Source organism: Coloeus monedula (genome assembly GCF_965178545.1).
Source record: "Coloeus monedula genome assembly, chromosome: 3".
NCBI classification, from domain to species: Eukaryota; Metazoa; Chordata; class Aves; order Passeriformes; family Corvidae; genus Coloeus; species Coloeus monedula.
Window position 1 is genome coordinate 99,749,288 of NC_138783.1, and position 23,094 is coordinate 99,772,381.

General features: G+C 37.7%; 1 protein-coding gene across 3 annotated transcripts in view; it reads left to right on the plus strand.

Annotated features, from left to right (window-relative positions):
* The window catches only part of WWC3 (WWC family member 3), a 100,625-nt gene that overhangs the window by 28,402 nt on the left and 49,129 nt on the right, over positions 1-23,094 (plus strand). For all 3 annotated transcript variants that reach the window (XM_082277694.1, XM_082277692.1, XM_082277693.1), the window contains exons 2-5: positions 9,728-9,837; positions 14,528-14,731; positions 17,813-17,889; positions 20,288-20,367. In XM_082277694.1, coding sequence (XP_082133820.1) covers positions 9,728-9,837; positions 14,528-14,731; positions 17,813-17,889; positions 20,288-20,367 — 471 coding nt within the window. The remainder of the gene's footprint in view (positions 1-9,727; positions 9,838-14,527; positions 14,732-17,812; positions 17,890-20,287; positions 20,368-23,094) is intronic.

Consider the following 23,094-nt stretch of genomic DNA (forward strand, 5'->3'; position numbering starts at 1 on the left):
GTCTGCAAACTTACTTGTATCCCTTCCAGTCCTACATCCATTGGGATGTAATTGCATATATACTTCAAGATGCTAATGTTAACCTTTGTGCATCTTCAGCTACTTCCCTTCTAGTCAGCCCAAAGACTACCAGTTAATGTCAGATTCTCTGTTTTGCTGAGATGTGTCTAAAGTGGTTTAAAGTGTTTCACAATGCTTTCTTTATTGAAGAATGTCTAAGTTAAGCTTCAGTCATTTGTCATTTGCATGGTATTTAGACTAATCAATAAATTGTGTAGACAAATCACTTGCGTGTGTGTGTGTACATATATGTATATGCACAAATACATATATATATTTAGTTATTTCCAATCTGGATAATTGGTAAAGAAGAATGATAAATTTAAGGGAGGGGAATACCTTCAGTGGTGAAGAGATAACCAGTACAAACCTACAGAAACTTGAATTACCATTGTAATGTTACCATTTGGCTGTTAGAAAGTTGTAGAAAAATCTCTGCTATAATGTTTGGGATAGTCACATAGACTTCAAAATTTTGAAGAAAAGTTTAGTCTAGCAAGGTCAGGCTTAAAGGTAACAAGATAGTTAAGGCTGGCATAATCTTTCTGGGTATAGGACATCTGAGGTTAGCAAGAGAATGTAGTAGATGGGCAGACACTTCCGAAGAACTTTACACTTTTGCGTGTCTGCTGCTCTAGTGAGCAGTGATAGCCAACACATTTTAATAAACTGGAAGTGAAAGAGGCAGTGTAACAGTGAGGATGTTCTAATCTTTTTTGATATGAACTTCAAGTGATCATGCAAGAGTCCTCAGGAAGTATTCGACTGCGTCATAGTGTCTTGCAGCTTTTAAGACCATTTTACTTTTTACTGAGATGTAAAGCTTCTTTTGGTGCCTCCTTTTCTAACACATGGAGCTTCATGGACTTGAATTTGGAGTTTTATGTCCCATTTTTGTTCCTCCTTGTCTGCTGGGGACTGTTTTCCTGTCTGGTATGTTTTTTCCCTGCTCTGAATTCCTCCCGTGATTCTCGTTCATGTGCAAAATGCTTATTACAAAGAACTTGCTGGTAAGTTCTTGCCAGATGCACTTTTTCACCCTTGTTTGGGTGACTTCCATTAGGAAAGTGCAGGTGTTTCCTCCTCATCTGATAGTTGCGTACAGAAGTTGTGACCAGCAATCAGAGGTGAACAATTTTTTGTGTATAGGCATACACTTACACACAAGCACCTACACACTCCTCTGTGTAAGGGTGAAGCACTTACCGCCTCTCCCATTGACTCTTCTACAGTGCTTTAGTTAACTGGTGGGCAGGATCGTGGTCAAATAAGCTTGCCGGAAATTTATATTCTTAAACCAGAGGAGTCTTTGCAAAACTGAGGTTACAACTCGTTGCTGCCTGCTCCGAGGTTGCCCTTCCCCCTCCCTGGTCAAACAAGTCAGGACTTGCCTCTGCCATGTGCTCTGAACTCCTTTGTTCCAAGTTCGGGCAAAACCAAATGTAACTCAAACTCTTTAGCAGTGTCTGATTGGCCGGTCACCCCCGGTCTACCCCCAGTCCTCCGCTTTCCCCTTCGAATAAAAGAAGGGCCCAAGAGGAGGCCTGTCCTCTTTGGCTTGCACCCCTTCTGCGAACATCTGCCTCTGTCTCTGAAAGCTTCTAATTGCAGGAATTGGCAACCAAAGGCTATATTTCTCCCTCTTTGCTTCTACTGGTGGTATCAGCTTTGCAGCTACCATTTGCCGCTTTCAGAGCTGCTGAAATGGTGGTTTGCCCGTGCTACCTCTCTAGGCTTCCTGAGGCTTTCTAAGGCATTGAACTATGAGCTAGCCGGTAAAAAGCTGTGAGTATTTTCCACAACTGTCAAGCACAGTTCTGTTGTTAGACAGAACTGAACATAGAAATGAGTTTTAGTATATTCTGAGGATGTAGAAATCTGGCAGCTGGTTGACTTGCTTGCATCCAGTAGAAGGTTGCAGAGTCGTAGTTTGCAGGATGGAAGAAATAAATGGATAACTACATGCATGGCCTCTACTAACTAGGACCTTGATTATCAATCATATGTAGTTGGAAAATGCTGCTATGAATGGATGTTGGTTAAAAGTTATAAATGTTGATTCAGAATCAGTGAAACTAGAGCACTGCATACTTGCTCACTTTAAAGCTGTCCTGTGTCTGGACACGTGTAGTGTCATGTTAGGCTTCTTACACAAGTGGAAGAATTCAGCTTGCTTCTCAAATTTTGAAATTCTCTGTTAAATTTTCTTTATTGTTTAGTTTAGGCTTTTGATTCTTATTCATTTGGTTTTAGGTATTTTTTTTTTGGAGTCTCACACATTACGGAAGTCCTTGAGAAGATCTTGTAAATATTTAGAGACTTTTGAGTAGCATTGGCAATAGAAAAGTTGTAAATATTTTGCATGTTACTCTTTCTAGCAAAGAGCATATTCAATATGGAGGTGCAATTTGAAATCAGTTTTAGAATCAGTTTGAAGGTGCAATTTGAAATGAGAAACTGTAGTTTCCAAATTCCTCCTCCTTAACTGTCTTATCTGCCCCATATCCCTGCTGTTTTCCACTTACAGTTTATTCCCAGCTGCCGTATATAATTTTGTCTATTTTCTGCTCTAGATATCAAGTCATCCACCATCCAGTCTTCTTTTCTTCAGCCAGTCCCTCCAGCAATTGTCTTTGCCCCACTGCTTGTCTTAGGTTTTAGCTGGTGGCTTTGTACAGTTGCTGGTCACTTTGGGCTATCTATGCATACACAAACTAAATAAATTTTAAAGCGTTCATGGACAGTCCCACTTAACCCCTTTGCCCATTTTTTTACTGTTTATCCTCTGTAAAAAAACACAGTAAGTTGCAGAAACAAAAATAGTTCTCTTAAAAGCACTGATTTTTAACTTGGCTGTGATTTTTGAGGCAGGCATTTTCATGAAATTTCATGTGTACATGAAATGTGGGTATATTTTCAGCAAGAATTTCCCATAATATTTGTGTTCTGAATTTGGATACGGATCATAGCTGCTGGTAAGAAATGGATAGCTGCTGGAAGACTTGGCTGCTTGTGTGGAACTGTTTCAACAGTTCTTGAGCAGCCAGACAAGTTATGCGAGGGCTACAATTGGACATAGGATTTTATGTTTCAACATACTAAGCCAGTATTTTTCAGCTGTTTTGGTTTTGGGGATTATGATAAACGGTAAAACCAAAAGTATGTTATTTGTCTATTGTTGCTTGTTAGTAAATGTTTATTGTTTCTAGAACAGTGAAAGGTAAGAGGGTGTTCTTGGGTACATTTCTTAGAGATGTTTATAGACCATGTAGACTGCTATTACTTCTTGTAAGTCAACAAATAGGTTTTCTCTTAGCTGTGTAGCCTTACATATAGTTTGCATCACAAAATCTAACTGTTCAGTGTTTAAATTAAAAATATGGTCTGATAGTGATCACACATTTTCCTCACACTTCAAGATGTTGATTTATTACTGTACAAATGGCTGGCTAATGCCATCCTGTGCCTTCTGTTCTGCTCATTGATGTATGCTGTGTTGGCTTGTGTTACTGTAAATTGAAGCAAATACACTGATCGGAGAGTATTAGCACTGTCTTCAGTTTATTTGCTGTTGAGAAAAAAAGAGAAAATAACGAAATATAATAATAATAACAACATAAAAAATGCAAATACAGTGTGATCTTAAAAAGACTGAATTTCAAGTGACCTTTAGAAGAGTTGGTGCTGTTATTTCCTTGCTGTAGGGTGCAATTTTTTTTTCCAAGGGAAATGTATCCCAGCAATGACTCTGAACACGTTACCTTTTTAAGATCTTTGTCCTGAGCACAGAATTTCATTTGTGTAAGTTTCAGTCTGGCCATCTGTATTGTGGATTTATTTTAATGAAGAATCGAGTAGATGTTCAGTAAGTCATTCAGAGTCTGAGGTTAAATTATGTAGTAAAATGAAGATACATGATTTGGATTAAGAAAAAGGTTAAAAAAACCTTGTATCTTGAAAAGATACGTATAGTTTGGTGAACTTTGTTGTACTTTTGACAAAGTGGTTGGTATGTAATTTGCCAAACTTTATTTCAAAATCCAGTTCATTTTTATGACTTGGCTGCTTGCAGAGAGCTGAGTGGATGGAGGACAGATGAGGAGGAAAACCATGGTGTACTCCAGAGTGCTGTAACTGGGGATCTAGAGTACATGGTGGCATTTACTGTGAACGGAACAGCCCGTGACTGACTGGCATGTGCTGCCCTGGAGTGAGGCTGCATGGGTCTGCCTGTTTCTGCCCTGTGGAGGAAGCTCTTTCCTTCAGCAGCTGGGCAGTGCGTGCCTGCCATGTCCCTGCCCTGCTCGGGGGTAGTGGCTGTTGGGGAGGGCAGCCTGCTCAGAGTCATGGCGCAGCTGGGTGGCTACACACCCCTCTATGTCTCACAGAGACAGTCTTGCTGCCCAGGCCAGAGCTGTGTGGTGAAAGATGTCAAAGGAGTGCCTCCTAGACTGCAGTGTGACTTTTAAAAACAATATAATAACAATCTTCCCATTCTCCCCCTGGTGTAAGCAGCTCTTCTTACCAGTGTTGTGAAACAACAAAAAAAATCATCTTCCCTTCCTTCTCAATTTCTTGGTTTGGTTTGTTTGGGTGTGTTTTGTTGGGGCTTTTTTTTTGGTTTTTTTTTTTCCTCTACTCTGTGCAGTTGGAAGGAATAAGAGCCATGGTACAAGAAAAGAGGGTTAATTGAGCTTTATAACAATGTCTGTAACTTAAATTCATGTTTTAAAGGAGCTAAGAAAAAACACTGAAAGCTTTAAAGTGTGTGTCTGATTTCTCATTTTGCCTTTTCTCTTTATTTCCTTGTGACATTTCAGTAATATACTTGGCATAATACTTTCCTTGGATAAACTATTGTAGATTTACCAGATTGCTAAGTCTTTTCTAGTTATTCTATTACTCATTTTTAAATTGCATGGTGTTCTTTAGATCTCTAATGTTAATTTTTGCAGTTTCCTAATAAATTAGTAACACAGTTCCTGTATCCGCATTTGTCAGGCAGAACTATCTATCCCCTTAGATGACAATTCAGACTGAGATCATGTTTGAGGAAATTTTTCTCCTAGTTGTCTGTGGAGGTGTATCAAATTTTATTAGATATTTTTTGCTGCCACTGGACCTGACCAAAATCAGGAACAAAATTAAAAGCACTGTTGACAGCTTCTATTCTTGCATCCTTCTCTCTGTCTCCTATAGACAGTGATTTTTGTTCAGAACTTGGTGGTTCTTTTTTATAATTAGCCCTCATGGTTAGTGCTTTCCTCTTAATCCAGGCCCACTTTGAAAGGTGGGGTACCTTGTGTGTAATTTAGGTGTCTAGGCATTGTTTAAAGAAGGGCACCTAGTTTACAACAGTGTTTCTACTTTGGAACACCTTTTCGATTTCCTGTTCAAGATCTTGGAAAAACAGGCTCTGTTTGTCTTTATTTAGTTCCTCCCAGGGGAAGTTTTACTCAATTAGACCTAGGGATTTCAAGCAGTCAGGGCCCTCTAATGTGGCATCAGGGCCGGGAAAACTGAGGATCTTATCCAATATTTTCCAAAGCCTTGTGTTTTTAGTGATCTGCTTCTGGTTTTGAAGGTGTATGACAATGAAGCTGCCCTACTCTATCCATCAGACTGTGCTTTGGAGATGTGAAGTACGACTTTTTTTTTGGACCCAGAAGCATTTCTTCTATTGTTTAAAGGTTGAGGCTTTCTGTGTTTTTTTTTTTTTTTTTTTGGTGGTGGGGGGGGGAGGTGTGGAAGGGGAGGGTTGAAGGGTTGAAATTAGATTCTGTTAACAATGTTTCTAAAGCTGAAAGCACTTTTGAAATAATTTATCTAAAATGGAATGTATTGTCTTTTAATGGTTTGTCTTCTTCCCATCCAGTCCCTGCCATGAACTAATGCATTCAAGAAATACTTGTTTTGCTGCTGCATATTCAGAAGGCTGTACTAATGTGTTCTGGAATCCTTCTTTGTATCATAGTGGTTAAAGATATGAAATAAGTATGCAAGGAGGACAAAAAACTTAGTCACTTGTTTGGTTTTATTTTACAGTTTAATTTCTGTATTCTAACTGCTTAGCTTGGTAATTAATGCAGAGAAAATGTGAATAAAACTTGGGTTTTCAGATGTGGTGTTCGATTGTGTGCAGTTACCAGACTTCTGTTTCTTCTTAATGAAAGCATAAAATTTGGGCGGAGTTAGAAGTTACAGATCTGAGGTGCATGACATTGCTCAAAGATTTTTCTCTTGGCTTGATAAGACTGGATTTGGATTATGGAAGCTTTCTTATGTGATTCTGTATTTGCTTCTGGAGGGTTTGAGTCACAAAAGATTGGGTGCCTAAGGACTGAAGAGCATCATTACTTTTGGAAAGTATAAAGTCAGTTAATCTGAAGTTAAGGTTGGTTTTTCGATCTGTGCAGAATTCGCCCCCATGGAGGATTGTTACTTGTACCTGGCCTGTAGGTCCAGTCGCCGCAAAGAATTAATGCTGTAAACTGGTCCCAGAGGATTTTCATCTTCAGCTGAAAGTTCAGAACCTTCTTGTTAGAGTCTGCCAGTTGTGTTGGGGGAAACAGAAGGTTATCTTGGGTGAATTTATTATTGTTTACTACCGCGATCACAGATAGATGCCCTAGTTTTTCTTGACTGTGAATAGCACAGTTTGGGACAGCCCTGGTTTTTGTTTAATTAAAGATGGCCACATTTTTGTTGTGTCTTTGTCTTGATCTTTTGTCTTTATTTCAATACTTTGAAATGTTCTAACAGATGTACCTTGTACAATTCTTTGTAAACAAGTAGAAAAGATCTGTTCTGTTTTATAGAACTTAAGCTAATTAGAAACAAACCCAGAAGGTAAGCAGTGTTTCCAGAAGATACTTAATTTCGGCAGTTAACTGCTGTAATTTGTGGCTGACCTCCAGTGTAGATATCTGCATATGTTCCATTTTGTCTTTGTTACTCTGAAAAACCCTAACAGTTTCCTTAACTGCCAAGAAAGTAATCTTGTCCTCAGAGTTGTGCTGGTTAAACCAGAAGGGTATTTTTTCAGTTCACTTAGTCAAAGCAGTGCAAAACACAGGCAGAAACTTCCAATTCTTAGTTTTGTGTCTTTGGCTGAAGGTCCAACTACATAGGTATAAATGTGACTGAACTGAGAGTCAATGTGATATTATGCTTTGAAGGGAATCCAATTTGGAGCAACTTTGATTGTAGTTTAAAATGAGCAACATCAACTTAATAATGGTCTAAATATCTGGAAGACAGCTTTTTATGTGTTGGGATTTTTTTGCTACAAGTTTTCCTTCAAAACCATTAATTAAACTGTTTACACATGCTTTTATAACACTGTAATGAAAACTGGTTAGACCAGATGCGTTGGTTTTCTTGTCTCCCTTTTCCAAAAACTGAAAATTGTCCTTGTCCTGCAGGTCTGAGTCCTGGCGGGATCACAGAGAGCATTGAATTAAAGTTTTTGTAGTGTGAAAGGTTAGAGTATCATGTGCAGGTTTTATTTATGAATAAAGGGTGAGGGTATGTTTGTATAACAGGCAAGCAAGTCTCATAACTCATTCCAAAGAAAATCTTGTCTATAGTGTGGTAATTTAGGAACTGATGTCTAGACTACTTTGAGAAATTGTAAACATGATGTCTTCAGAACAAGACCATGGGAGTTTAAGAAAAAACGCCACATGTTGCATGTTTAATATTTGACTGAATTCCAGGGAGATCAGGAGTAGTTTGCCAATATCTGGTCTGCCTGACTGCTAGATGAATTAGTGAGAGTGCATATGTCAGTTACTAGTAACATCTTTCTTGAATACAGCATCTTTAGATTTGCACGATTACATGATGTAAACTACATATTTGTCAGTAATGGAAAATCTTTAAATAGTGGTGCACAAGTTTACATACATCTTCATCTTATTAAACTGTTTGTAAGTGTTGGAGAATCCACCAAATAAGATCAAGCTATTATTTGACCTGAATAGCTTGATCTTTCTACTGTTGTGCAGAGCTGTTGAAACATTACATTGAAACTAGTAAGGATATTTTTTTTTTATTCTACTACAGTTCATTTTGAACACTAATTTCAAGAATACTAAAATAATGTCAGGAGGAAGGTAAATGCGGGTTTTCTGTTGGCTGTGTGCAAAGTTTTTTGCTGTTTGTTGGGGGTTGAATGGTGTAAGGATATTTTTTTTATTCTACTACAGTGCATTTTGAACACTAATCTCAAGAATACTAAAATAGTTTCAGGAGGCAGGTAAATGTGGTTTTTCTGTTTGCTGTGTGCAAAGTTTTTTGCTGTTTGTTGGGGGTTGAATGGTGTGCTTGCTGCACCATTGGACTAGCTAGAATGTAGCTGTAGCAGTATTTCCATGATTTGAAGTCTTTACCATTGGATTGTCTGCTTGCTTTTATTTTGGGGTGGGAAAGGACTTCCAAGTTCAAAGACAGACATACTTTAGTTCAGACAAAGTTTCTGTTTTATACAGGTGTTATCAGATGAAGTGAATTATGAATCCTAATGATCTCTCCATTCCTTAGGGTATTTGTAAGCATAGTCCAAATCTGGTGTCAGAAAACCTCAATTGGGTATTATAACATACAAACGGAATTAAAACAAACAGTATTATGCTACAGATTATGCTCAATTTAAGTCAGTCCCTAAATTACAGTATGTATTTTATGTTTGCAAAGTTGTCATTGTTCTAGGTATTGTAAATGCTGCAACAAATATGTGAGGAAGGTATTGTGTCTATATCCCATGTATAATTGAAATTACTTTATTAGTGGCTTTTCAGTAATTTAATTTTGTGACAGCTTTTAGAGGAAAACATTATCCTAGGGGTTGAGTAAAGATTAAAATGAATATTCGGGTAATAGACATGATTAGACTGAGCGTAAGGGCTTTTATATTTATATCATTTATTCTTTCTAGTTTTTTATATACCTTGCTGTTCTAGAGCAGTGTTGGTTTAGAGTCTTTCTGTATAATATGGAACCCAGTCCTTTCAATGTTCCTGTCAACACTGACATGGCTGCTTCAGTTTTCTATTACCCACTGATCTATCTTTGCATAGCAAGGGTTGTGATATGTTAAGCTGCTAGATAGTAATGCTGTTACTTATTAATTACTATTTCTGCTCTAATTGCTTCAGAATTTTTCAGAGAGGAAGTAATTTGGATATGTCTGGACCAAGAGAGTATCATTAATATTTGGAAATGTATAATTGAAAAGAGGAAGTCTGTTATATAGTGCTGTCTTGAATTCTAAGTTATTTTTTTAAAGACAAGCAATTTGTCACCCAAAATAAGTTAAAACCTATGAAGCTTCTAGTAGTTTCAGCAGTGGTGTACAGCAGCTTCACATTTGTGTTCTTTGCAGTATGGGAGAAGAACTGGCAGGACTGCATGCCATTATAATTAAATTGTTATACATAGAAACTAGAGGGGAGAAGCTTGTCTTACCTGCTTGGGGAGTATCTGTCAGCATATTTAAATGAAAATTTATTTTGAAACTGTATGTTTGTAATTATCAGCACATTCCTAAGTAGTGTAACTAGTTTTTGATCAGCTGGCAAAGGTATCTTCAAAATATGTAATAACATTCATTGCATTGTAAACGCTGCACCTTTTGTATTTATTTGTGTTGTTTTTATTTTTACAGGATTACAAAGCCATTGACGTTTGCTGACTGTGTTGGTGATGAGCTTCCTTTAGGATGGGAAACTGTTTACGATCAACAGATTGGAGTTTATTATATGGACCACATAAATCGTGAGTAGATGTATGCTTGTTTTGAGGAAGCTGGGGTTAACTCTAGGCATTAGCTTTGCTTCCAATACCATTGATAACACCTCATGCTACAGTGAGAAAATGTATGCCAGTAATTTCTCGCAGAATATGCCCCCTTATCTTTCATATGGAGGCATAATTGTAAAACATTCAATTTGTAAAGAATTTTACAACCTATGATTGAGTTAGAGTGTATACAAATATTTTGGTTTGCTTGGTCATACTGTGAAGTATTAGTAATTTTGTTTCTGCTTTTTGTCATATGTCAGAAATATTTTTGTTTTACACTCTTATATTTCCCATTTTTCCAGTCATACATAGTTCACTCTTCTTTATTGAAAACCATAGTACATTCTGAGAGAAATGTGCTGATTTTTAATCAGAAGCACTATGAAATACAGTACTTTCATTCTTGCTTAAGCAGTGCATGTTTTATGCTTTAATACAGTACAAAATGCTGTCAAAAAGACAACAGATATCCCTTTTGGAAACTAACTTTGAATGCTTTCTCTTTTGGACTATTGCTGAGCTTTGTATCATCACTGTGGCACATTTGCCAGTTCTACTTTTAAAAAAAAGTCTTATCTTTATAGCTTTGTACTGCTGCTGCTATTACTGTTGTGCTATCATTAAGCCTCTTACCGCCATTGAGTGAATGCTTTCAGTATTGTGGGAATTGGCAGTTGGTGGGGGCTAAGAAAAGAAGAAAATAGTTATATGGGCTATCACAGCAATGGTAAATAGTATAATCTGAAAAACCAACCTCAATACTATCTACTTGAAATCTAGTCAATTAAAAAATGAAAGTGTAGAAATAATTTTGGGCTTCCAGCTGTCACTGGAATTACTTGTGTGTTGTGGTTTCACAATTACTTGCTTTAAAAAACCCAAACAACAGAATAATAAATGTTCCCATGGTATTGTTTAACCTACACAGGTACTTATTTGTTGTGAAATGTAACAAAGATCATTAACTAAATGATAAACTTTAAACAGCTTTTAATACATTAATCGCAATGATAGACAAAATATTCAAAGGCAGTAAGTACAGACCGTTAGGTAATTCTTACAATAACTGTTTAAAAAAAGTATTAGTTTAAGGATTGCTGTCATGGTAACTTTAGTAATGTTGAAATTTAATAAAAAGTGAGGATTACATTGGAGTACAGTAATGGAGTGCACTTGCACCAAAGTATGTGTGTGAATGCATATATTTAAAAAAAAAAAAAAAAGAGGGTATTGCCAACTCTTTAAAATTTTTTTTTTTAATTTGCAGGTGGTTTTAAGAGTCCCTACAGAAAAGGAGTAGAACATGAGCTCCTACTGCAGTGCTGTGACTTAAAAAAGCTACTGATAGGCCTCTGTGATAGGAATAGCAACCACCATCACACGCAAAAAAAAAAGGCTCCCTTTTGCTTTTTGAATTGTGTTATTAGCAGCTTTACCACAGACTTCAAGTTTGAACTTAGAGAAGGGATATTAATCATTGTAGGCATGTCAGATCTGGCTTGCGCTTTTTTCTGTGCAATTGAGAGCAAAAATTGTACAAGAGAGTTTTTGCAAAGAGCAGCTGAGTTCCCAAATGATCAGTGGGTAGACAGAAAGAAAAGATGAATATTAATAGGTCTGGAAAAGTAAAGCTAATCATATTAGATATGAAATAAAGTTAATGTATGAACAGAGGGATAGAAGCTTCATGGGGACAGTGCTGAACTGAATAAAAGGAATCATTCAGCAATTAACAAGGTTGCAAAATTAGTCTCTTTCATGATAACTAATTACTTGCAGCCCACAGATATTATCCTAAATGGTAATTCAACCATCACAGTAAAATGGGTTTGTCACCCTTAGGCTAATACAGTGCTTTCAAATACCAGCAAGATTTATAGTAAGAGGGAAGACAGAGTTGATGATATAGCTGGATAATTATTATTCAAAAATTAGTAGGATACTTGATCCAGTTTTTAAACTGTGGACAACAAAGGTACCAATCAAGACTGCATTAACTTCCTTTGTAGAAGTGAGAACTAATGAGTAGACAATCATGTGCATTGTGAAATGGTGTCAGGCAAGTAGCAGAGATGGTGTAGGAGCTGAAGAAATGTTTTTCTGAAATGAGTATGTCTAAACCACTTGGAATGGCAGCTTCAGGAGAAAACATTTGGACTGCCTTTTGTGGCTGACTGGGTTAAATCCTTTATGCAACAGAGAAGTTCTGTGTTAATTGACAAAACAGTTAGAAGTGCTTCGGTGTCAAGAAATACTGTGAGAAAATGCAAGGGATAATTCAAAGAGAGTATTTCTACGCTTACGCTTACCAGGGACCTCTCATGCTTTGTGCACTCTCTCAAGCTTTTTGCCCTTGCACCTTCTAAAAGAAAACAGCAATACATCTGATTTTTTTTCTAAGTCTTTTGCTATGTTTGTTTACCCAGGAAGCAAGAAAAAGATTTCTAGGCAATAGCTTTCCATTTATATATAAAAAAAAAAAAAACCAGGAACAGAAGAATCTTCTGTAAATCTCAATGGTGCTTCCAACCCTGATCTCCATCTTGTTCTGTAAATTCAGTACTTTGTTGACACCCTTACTAAGCTGCTCTTGGCTGTTGTCCAACCATTGCTTAAAAACCTTGGCGGTTGCCAGCCACAGAATTCCTTTCCCTCCTCCTCAGAGTCTTGGGAGCCTTTGAAGTCTCCTCTAAGCAGTTGGGCATTCCCCAGTGAGGGAATAATATATTCTCTGCATTTGTCTGGGACTGTTCTTGAGTTACTATAGTGTTTTTTTTAATTGGTTGTACAGAAATGAAGGAAGTTAATTTTATCATACAATGTAGCTTTAGTCTTGTTACGTGGCAAACTTGTTTAGAAATGCAGGGGAAAGATCCATAAACCCGAAAAAATGTAACTACTGCACGAAAGAAATTTTCTACCTCAGACGAGTGCTGCTGGCATTTCAGGAAGCTTGTGAAATTCTAATTCTGTCACAGATGCAGGCCCTGAAGTATAGGACTTCAGAAGCTTAATGTGTAATAGAACGTAACTCTTAGCCTGGGCTGTTTATTGAGATTAGGACTGATAATTTCCCATTCAAAGAGAAAAACTGGATCCTAGTAAGCCTATCTGTTTTATAAATATTTACTTCATAGTATTTATTATTTATATTTATTTCATAGTTTCTTTTGGGGATTTGCAGCTTTAGGAATATTAAAATTTGCACAGATTTTAGGGGTACTTATGGACAGATGAGGTAGCAGTGGAAATTGAAATGCCCTCAGTGAAGGGTGGTCAGTAGTCAGAACTCTGTTTCCTTCTGCTTGCCCTCCATGTAGAGGAGGATTTATGGCAACTCAGCAAGCCAAAGCACATCCTGTCCTTGGCTGAGGAGATAGTTTGGGGTCATGGGAGCCAGAAGGGAATCAAAGGGGTCCCTGGGAAGTGGGGAGAAATTGCAGAACTGTTGGCACTATCTTTATACTGTTTCAATGTTAGGAGTTGCAGAGAGAGAAAAGGTACAGCTGTTAAGAGAAAAAGTTATTTAGGAACCTAATCTGCAAATCTGTTGGAAGCACTGCTCTTTGATGAGCTTTCTGTTTTTTGTTTATATACTTTTCAGATGGCTCTCAAATGGTAGAGCTGCTAGCATGACCTTGACACCATTAGAGTTCTTAATCTGTTGGGTTCAGTCTTCTACAGTTTTGTATTTCATCACTGGCACCAATATACTGAATTACGTACTCAGGACTAATGCAAAACATAACTGTCTTTCATCTCTTGTGAGAATCCAAGTTTGGAAAAATTGCTAGGTGCTTACCTCCTGACTGTGCTGCAGGTTTTGCCACTCCTTTGAACACTGACCTTGTGTCTGCAGCAGCTTCTTACTGGTAGTGCTTTGATCATCAGAAATTAACACTACACTTAAACACAAGGCTTTACATGGACATCCTCAAATAAAACATACTTGTTGACTCACAAAACCCCCCCAAATAATATTTTAGGATTTTAAGGTATGTCATCCTTAAATGCCTTTGCAACTGCAAAGAGATTGTTTTGCAGTAATAACTCTAAAAATCAATAGATATGGGGAACTTGGTTTTGGTTTGTGTTTAAATAAAAACTGTTCTGAACCCTGGCAAGGAAAAACATCAGACCACTGTTTCTTAAGACAAAAAAAAAGAGAAGTGATTTAAATGCTTTATGGATTCGAGACAAAGATGCTGACTGCTCTGTTGAATTGCCTTATTCTTCTTAACTATGCAGTGGTAGCCTCATACAACTTGCCATACAACTTGCGAAGTTGTACGTAGTATCTTAAGGTAGTTCCAGCTATCTATGGACGCATGGGTTAAGCATTGAGATATCTTTCACATTTCCTTGTGGTTCTGGGTTTTTAGGTCGTTCTTGGAATTTTCATGTTGGCTGCGAGGGAAGTTTAGAGCCAAAATACTGTTTTCTTTGGGTTTGCACTTCTTTGTAAAGAAAAGAATAACATTTAAATGCCTTTTGTATTTGAAAAGGCTTTTCCTGTTCTTCACTCTGCATCCTTCCTTTTTCTCATCCTGGCTGTAGTGTCAGGTGTGCTGGTTGAGAATGAATATTAACAAAAATAATTTGGACTCCGTAGCACAAAATGTCATATAATTTTATCTTAATGCTTTTACTTTTTTCTCCTTAGAGCTCACACAAATTGAGGACCCAAGGGAACAATGGAGAAGGGAGCAAGAACGCATGCTAAAGGAATATTTAATAGTTGCCCAGGAGGCACTCAATGCCAAGAAGGAGATTTACCAAATAAAGCAGCAGCGTTTTGAACTAGCCCAAGAAGAATATCAACAATTGCACAAAATGTGTGAGGATGACAGCCGTTCCTATGCCAGCTGTGAGTTTACTATCTTTTCTTGATTTTACCCACCTGCCCTCACAAGATGTGGTGTAAGAAATAGTGTGAAGTATTTCCATCACCTGATGAGTGAAGGTCCTGACTACAGCAGTGAGGTGCTATCTGTTGACTTTGCAATTCAATATCTTCCATTTCCTGTTAGGTTTATTACAACTGAGATTTACCATTTAATAGGGATAAATGTTAACATTAAAAAGGGATGTAACATTAAGCAGGCATGTATCCCAGCTAGCATTTCTACCCGTCTTGGAGCCAGCTGTAGTGATGCTTCTTCCAAGGCAACAAAGACAGGGCTGAATGTTGCTGGATCAGCCACCTACCTGCTCTCCTAAACTAAGAGATTATTTTCCACTTATCATGGTAGGGAGCCATCACCTTTGGGGAAACCTTCTGTGGATCCACAGTCTGTTTAGTTAATTCATAATGAGTTAAGGACAAGCTGTTGTGTTCAACAGTACCTCTGACCATGAGCTAGGAAACTGTATTTCATTAGTTCATCTCTTCCTTGAGTGCCAGCCAGTGATCCTGATGTTGGTGATACAGAGCTTTGATTTCCTGCTCTTTTCATTCTTCAGATGTCTCTGGTAGCTTGGAGTAGATAATACACTTTTCCTGAATTCTGAAGATGTTGCTCCACTGTCATGGCTGTTGGTTGGTGCAGTAAGAAAAGGTGTCTTTGTCAAAGAATCATCCAGTCTAGTTAGAGAAGTGTATCAAATGGATATACTCAACAGCCATGTGGAAATGTAGTGGAGTTTTACTGTGCTGGTGGCTTTTCAATGGCTGTAGAGTCATTGTTTTAACTGCAGGTTTGCTGTTAAATGCCAAGGTTTTAATAAGAATTAAAGAGCTTTTAATAAGCTCTGCTTTAGCCTTTTCTGCAAATGTTTGAGAAACCTGACTGTGGAAGGGGGCTTAGAGCAGGTGTCTGGATAGAAGTGTTTAGCTACTGATTCAGTGGTATTTATTAATCCAGGGTAATTCATACATATCCCAAAATCCTGAAAAAAAGTTGTTTTCTAGAGCTGAGGTGTCCCAGATGGTTTGGACCAAGTATTCTGTAACTGTTGAACTGGGATTCTCATGTTTTTGTTTAGTGTATATATATGTATTCTGTGATTCAGTTTGTGACATAACCAAACAGTTGTGACTAGTCTTATTTCCCCCTCTTACATTCAAGTTTCTGAAGAAGTAGCAAGATATTTTCCTATTAGGAAAGAATTTTTTTAAAAGAAACTGTTGTTTAAAGTGTGTTTAACTTCTAATAAAGACTTGTAATAGAGTAAAAGATAGTGTCATCAGTATTTTTTGAGATTGTAAAATCTAAATAGACATTTATTACAATACTGTTCCAGGAGCTTGGGCTTTTTTTCTTTTAAAATTTGTAATAGTTCTGTGGGATATTTTGTTGAATTATTTCATGTGAACATACAGAAAGTAAGTTTCTTGAAGGTGAAAATATACTAGAAAAATATAACCTTTTACATATTTTTGAAGCTCTTAGAAAAACACGTTATTTGAAACAGCAACAAAATATGACTGAAAATGACAAAATTGTAGGTTAACTGTAATGAAAGCAAATGCTAAGTCAATTTACTTATGCTTCTCAATCTTCTGATGGTTTGGGGTCTTGTAGGTATATCTGGAGTTAATAATGACAATCTGTAAGAGCAATTAAATAAAACCATTTACTTATTTTGAGGTGGAAAAATATTTTCATTTTCTACAGATGTGTTAATATATTTTATATTGTTTTAAAGTCATATGCATCTGTTTTGAGAAAATGGGATGGGCTGATCAGTCAGGTTTTTTTTTTAAACATCCCTTTGGGAATTAATCATGTTGTCAACTCAAGATTACCCAAAGCTTCTTCTCCACTTGTTTTTCTTAATTTGACACCTCCACTCCACTGTGGGATGCTTGCTTCTTCTTTTATTGTACAGAAATATTAGACTTCTAATTCAAGCGCAATTACATGACCAAAGTTGGATGCTTTTATTGCGAATATCTTTGCCTCCACCACCACTTGTTTGAAGTTGTTGCATTAAAAGAAGTAAAACTTCATTGAGTGTTTTCCTCCACTTTGCTTGTGGGTGCTGCCATTGACTCAGTGTCGTGTGCTTACGAGTGGGAGGTGGTGTGAGCTCAGTGATTGTGGGTTGGCAGGGAGGTGCCCGTGCAGCAGTTTTGTGACTCAGTTGTGGTCAGCACTGTTTTTACAAAAAAAAAAAAATCCATAGAAAATCCTGGATTTAGAGAATTAGTCTAGGCATGACTACTCATTTTGGCAAGTTCCTGCGCGCTTGATATCACCTTGGCATTGCAGTATTCTTTCACGAGTTGAAAGACTCAGTGTGGCCCCAGACATGGATATGGGTTTCAGTGCAGCAGCCTTCAGCTTTGCAAAAGGATGGAAGGTCTGACAGCACAACCCCATCCATTCACATACCAGGCATTTTTCAGAGTGGCTCACTCTGTAAATCATGGTTGCTCTTGCTCAGTCTATCCTCTAGGACCTTTCCTTCATCTGTGTAGGCTTTAGCTTGTAATGCCACAGCTTGAAATCACTGCCTGCCTGTAGATACCCTGTGTTAAGAGCTCACTTCCCAGGGCTGATTTGTAAGTCAGTTCCCTGCACTGTTGCTTTAAGAGGCAACTTCTCTCCCTAGCTGATATAGTTTTGTTCTGACAATAATTTTTTTTTAACTTTAGTCTCTATCATACTGTTAATTCAGCGTACCTAGGAAACAACTAGCAACTAGTTAATACTACATTAATTGCTTGTATCAGTAGATGCTGCCATCATAGAAGCTAGTTGCTTTTAGGAAATATGTGGTGCTGCTAATATGCAATTTTTGGTGGTGTTCAGGACACAAAAAAAAAGTTTCAGGTGGGCCGAATAGAAATCTTCAGTTGTACTTCAGCACAGAGAATTATTTTAGACTCTGGTGACTTGTAGGAAAGAACTAATACAGCGGTTTATTAAATAGTGCCACATCTTAACAATTGTGTTAAAGAAGGGGGGGGAAAAAAGTAAAATACTGTTTTCCATTTGTTTAGCATTCTCTGGATTTTCAGCTAATACCAAGTATGACCCATATCAGATTAAAGCAGAAATAGCCAGCCGTCGTGACCGAGTGAGTAATCTTTTTTCATTTTGTAAAAATATGAATTAGGCATGGGGAAGGGAGGGAGGGTGTGTTTTACTTTAGCATTTACACTGAATGTTGCATGCGTTTATAGAAATACAGTATTAAAAAGTGGTTTTTCATTCTAACCTGTTGCTCTATTAGAATGGCTCTATATTAACTGCATTTCGGTGACTTGTGAAGTGATGCTTTTTCCATGTTACAAGTGCAAACATTTTTGTCACAAATGTTGGAGGCAAGCTCAGCCAGGCTTTCAGAAATTGCTTTCTCTCTACGAACTGCCACATGTAGTAATTGCTCTGCAGCCAGATTCTTTCAGTTCTGAAACTGAAAGAATCTGAAATTTTCAGATTCTTTCCACTGTCTTCATACTATTTACCCACTTTCAGTGAGGTTCTGCTGAACTGTAGATTTAGCCACTTATTTGGAAATCTCTTCACAATTCAGTAGACCTATTCACCGAATAGAATTTTTCAGCTGATTGGCCAGAGTTCCTTTATGAGGAGAGGGAAGTTCAAGTATTCTGACAATGATAGGCAGTTCTGTAACAAAAATGTTCCATATTTATATATTTTTAAAAAAACTAGACTAATGGTTTTGATACTATTTTTGTTGAAGCAAGAATAGTTGACTACTTGAATTTCTCACACAATGCTTTAGCACAGAGAAGAAGTCTTCATGTTGTTTTCAAGCAAATTGATTATAAGCAATTATAAAAAGCAGTTTATAATATGACACTCTAGAGCTGGTTAAAAAACTGTACATTTCTTTTTTCTTAATGGATAAAATGGGATTTAGCATTCTAGGCACTCAGCTCACAAAATAAATAAAAAATACTTATCCTTGCAGGATAGTGTTCAGTTTTTGTTGTAGTGACCACTTTTCACATGAGTGCCTCTGAAAATAAATCCTGTTTACCACCCTTCAAAGGTATTTATTCTATCTGTATGTATTTATTACATGCTGACTAGTGTTTGCCTGATTTACATACTCTAAATGTCAGCATATTCTGAATAAGAAAATAAGCCTTATTTATTTAAATAATATTTAAAGAAAATAAACAAGGATTTCACTTATGACTATTTTCTTCTCTTCCTCCATCTTAAAACAAAATTACCTACTACATGCGTAGGATAATATGTTCAAGTGACTGTGTGCATAGGCATTGAATTGTTTCAGGAAATAGAGTGAAATAGGCACTATAAAGTTTCTGTGTACATTATATTAGTGATGCATTTTTTCATTTTACTTTTGGTGAGTGTTAAAGTTCCACCACATTAAAGGAGCTGGTGAGGGTATAGGAGTGTTTAGGGGCTGGTGCCATGAATTTTGAGGAAATGGAGAGAGCCGTGCAGGATGGTGGGACTCTTGACAGTCCTGGTTTGCATCTTGGTACTGCTGCAAAGCTCCTTGCTCTTGGAATAGAACTGAAGAAAAATTAATTTTTTTACTCTCTTTTTTAAAAATTTGTTTTGTAATGATTTTGTCGTTTATTGATGTACATTTGAAAATCAAGAGCACTCTGTGTAAATTCTAGAAAATATTCTCAGTTTGGTAGCTTAAGAAGAAAGAGCTTTTTTCTTCCATCCCTGCCCCTCTTTGGGCTCTCAGTTCAGTCTTAGCCTCACTACCACACACTGAAACACCCCTATTACCCCCCGTTTATCTGCAGTCCCTTGCATGCTCCTCCTCTGTTGCCTTCAGTTATCTGTCAGCTTTGGAGGGGAAGAAGCTCTCTTTTCAGATCATTCTTGGCTCTTCCATGGTCTGCACAACCTATTCAGGTAACTGTTTCCATAAAACCACAAAAATAGGGTTTTGGAGACATCTTTGCTGTGTCACTTTCGATTTACGCTCATTAGTTTGGTCCAGGTAATTGACAAGGGGATTGAGAGGGCAGGTTAATATGAAAATAACTGTAGAAAGCCAGGCTACCATTTCAGGGAGAGAGGCCAGTTCTGCTGCCAGTAATTTTGTTTTCCTGGATTGAAAAATTAACACATTGAATGTTCCGTCTTTTTTAAAGTTGACTAAAGAATTGAAGACAATTGAGAGGTGTCTTTGCTATGAAGGGAGAAGAAAATTTATTAAAATTATTAAAATTAAACTTGCTAGCTGTTAGCATAAGCTATTGGAGAAAGAAACCTGATAGAATAGATGAGGAAATTGATACTTTGAAAGTATTGAGTGCTTTGATTTGGTCTTATGACATTTGAGAAAGTCTTCTGTTATTTTAATGCAAAATTTTAAAGCAAAAAAAAGAGAGCTTAAATGATCACTTCCAGCTCTTTAAAGTAGCTTAAGATTTTGTATTTAAAAACCAATTATTTTTATTGTGGAAACTACTGTTACTTATTATTACTTTTAATTATTTTATATTATTCAGCTTTCTAGGCTGAAACGAGAATTGGCACAGATGAAGCAGGAGTTGCAATATAAAGAAAAAGGAGTGGAAACTCTGCAAGAGTAAGTTAAAAGTTTGTGGGAGGATCTTTTTTTGGGGTTTTGTGGTTTTGTTTTTTTAATTTGCCTTGGAATGAATTTCATAGAAAAGTGATGTTAAAAATTAAATGCTAAATGCTCTGCTTCAGACTTTCTGCTGTGATAGTGATGCAGGGTGAGAACAATGTGAAATGATGGAAGAAGGGTTGGACAGAATTGGTTGGAGTTGTGATTTCATAGGTTCACATGCAAGAACAGTTTTATAGGCCCTGTTCTTTGACTCTTCCTTAAGATATTGCTTGAAGTGGAATTAGATTTTTAAAAAATATTTCCCAGATATTTTTTCGAGATACCTACTGCCTGGAGCACAGCCCAAAGCACCATACTGTAGAGTAGTTTCCCTGTGGCAGTACCAAAGCTTTCCAGCTGGGCATAGAATTTTCCTTAGGGGGAAATCTCTACACCTCAACACTGCTTCTCCCTGTTACCTGATGACTAGGCCATCTCATTCTGCACTGTATGGCTGATTTGTGCTTGTACTGTAAATCTAGTGGTCTGTGAGACCTTGGATTTTGTTGCATGTGTGCAAAATGACTGCATATAAATGTGACTCTCTGTCTCCTTCCAGTAAGGAAAGGAATCTCAGGGCAATTTGCCACTGCTCCCAGGACTACTAGGCAGCCCTGCTCTGTTTCCTGTGTGCTCAGTGGTGTCAAAGGTTGTGAAATGTTGTGGTGACCTTCTCCCTGCCACTCTTCCTGCAGGCCATCTGATGGGAACTGCGTGACTTCCATCTGTGTGCTGCTTAGTCACCTACACACATAGCTCATACACACGGGATGCCCAGTGGGATAGGGAGAGAGGTTGTCAGGCCATGAAAAAGATGGCAGGTAAACACAGGTTGTTGTGGCTTCCAGATTTCTTCAGCAAGGCCAGCAGCTAGACCAAGAGCTTGAACAGCCCTTGGATCTGCCTTGGATATGTGGCTGTGCATTTAGAAACCTTGACCTTTTTTCCAGCATGCATGTGAACAAACTGTCTAATGCAGGAGCTTCCTGCAAATATTGGAACTGTTGCATGTCTAATGCATTTTGCAACTTAAGTACAGCAGGTGCAGGAATATTTTGCAGCTTTGGATTTATTGCGTTGGTGCTGCAAAGCATGAGCTTTCACTTCAGGAATTCTGGTGAAATTCCAGGGATCCTGGAGCAGTTAGGGTACTTATTTTCCAATTTTGATTGGTAGTACAATAACAAAACAAGATAAAGGAAGATTCTCAGATTTAACTTTTAAAAAAGGGGTAATCCATGCACTTAATATTTTTGGTATGTTTGGTTGGTTTTTCTAATAACAAAATTTTCTATTTTTTTTTTTAAATAAACAAGGCTCTTTTGTTTTATAATGCATTTAAAAAGTTTCATGGAAGAAAACTTGTTCAACCAAAATACCAACATTCTTCATGGGCAGATACAATGTAATTGTTTTCAGGCATAAATGTATTTTTATTGAAGCATTTAGAGGTAGTTGGGGGAATTGGTAATGTATGATATTAACTGAAAATTAGTAAAATTAAGCACTCAAAAATACTTGCAGTTTCAATATACTAAATAATATTTTAAATATAGTCAGCTTCTCAGTATGGTGGCCTAGGTATGTAAACAGTAACAGAACAAAAGCAACTTTGTCTTTTGATTCTTAGTCGTATTTTCTCTGAGTAAGAATTGCTATGCCTTTTCTACTTTCTTTATTTGTTTTCCTTCTTCTGGTTATTGGGTTATTTTAAGGGTATAGGTTCAATTATTTTATAAAAGGACTAACCACTTGACTAGGATGATGAAAATATTTGAAGGCCATTTGAAACTCAAGATTGTTTTAATTAGTATAATTCACTTAAGATAGTCCAGCAAAGTAGTGCAACTTTCTGAAAAGTAAAGTCTGCAAATGATTAAGAATACAAATGTTAGTCTTGGATTATAGCCCAAGTGAAGTTGCCCATGCTCCAGGATGGGGTTATAGGAGAGACATTCAAGAGAGGAATTATTTTAAAGCATGTCTGATTAGTCAGTGGTAACTCCATTCATGTAGTGTAAGAGTTCAAGCACGACAGCTCGGTGCTTCAGTGCTGCTCAGTGCCGCTGTTGCTGCAGTCACCCCGTGTCCCGCACTGGGTGGCACTTGCTGTTGCCTGCTGGAGCTGGGCAGTAACGCGGTTCAGTGCTCGAGGCTCGAGCTCTGCGTGCCCTCGGTCAGAGCGAGCCCGGCTGAGGCACCTCTGTGCATCAGGAAAGGCGCTGCTGGCTGAGCTCGCTGGCTTCTTTACAGAGGAGACGCGGCAGGAGCCGATGATACAGGCCCACGTTAGTTCGGAGGTAGAGACAGGCCGTTCTGGTCTGGCTTCTAACAGGGCTATTGTCAGAAGTTCTGCAACCAGAACATGGCAATGATCTTAATCTGGGATCCCGCTGAGAGGCTTTTCCCTCAATTTTATAGAGGGTTTGAAAACTGCGGGGAAAGGGGAAAGCAACCAATGAGTTACAAGGCAGGGGGAGGATACAATTCAACAAGAACCAATGAGGAAAAACTGAGAGGTGGGAGTTCTAACAAAGAACCCAAGAACAACCGAGTATCCGAGAAATTTCCCGAACACGGGGAGGTATCTTGGGATTGATTGGCATCTCGCTGCCCCAGCCCTGCAGAGGGCTGGGTCATAGCAACAGGGGTGAACCTTTTGCCTGTGTTACCTGGAGCTGA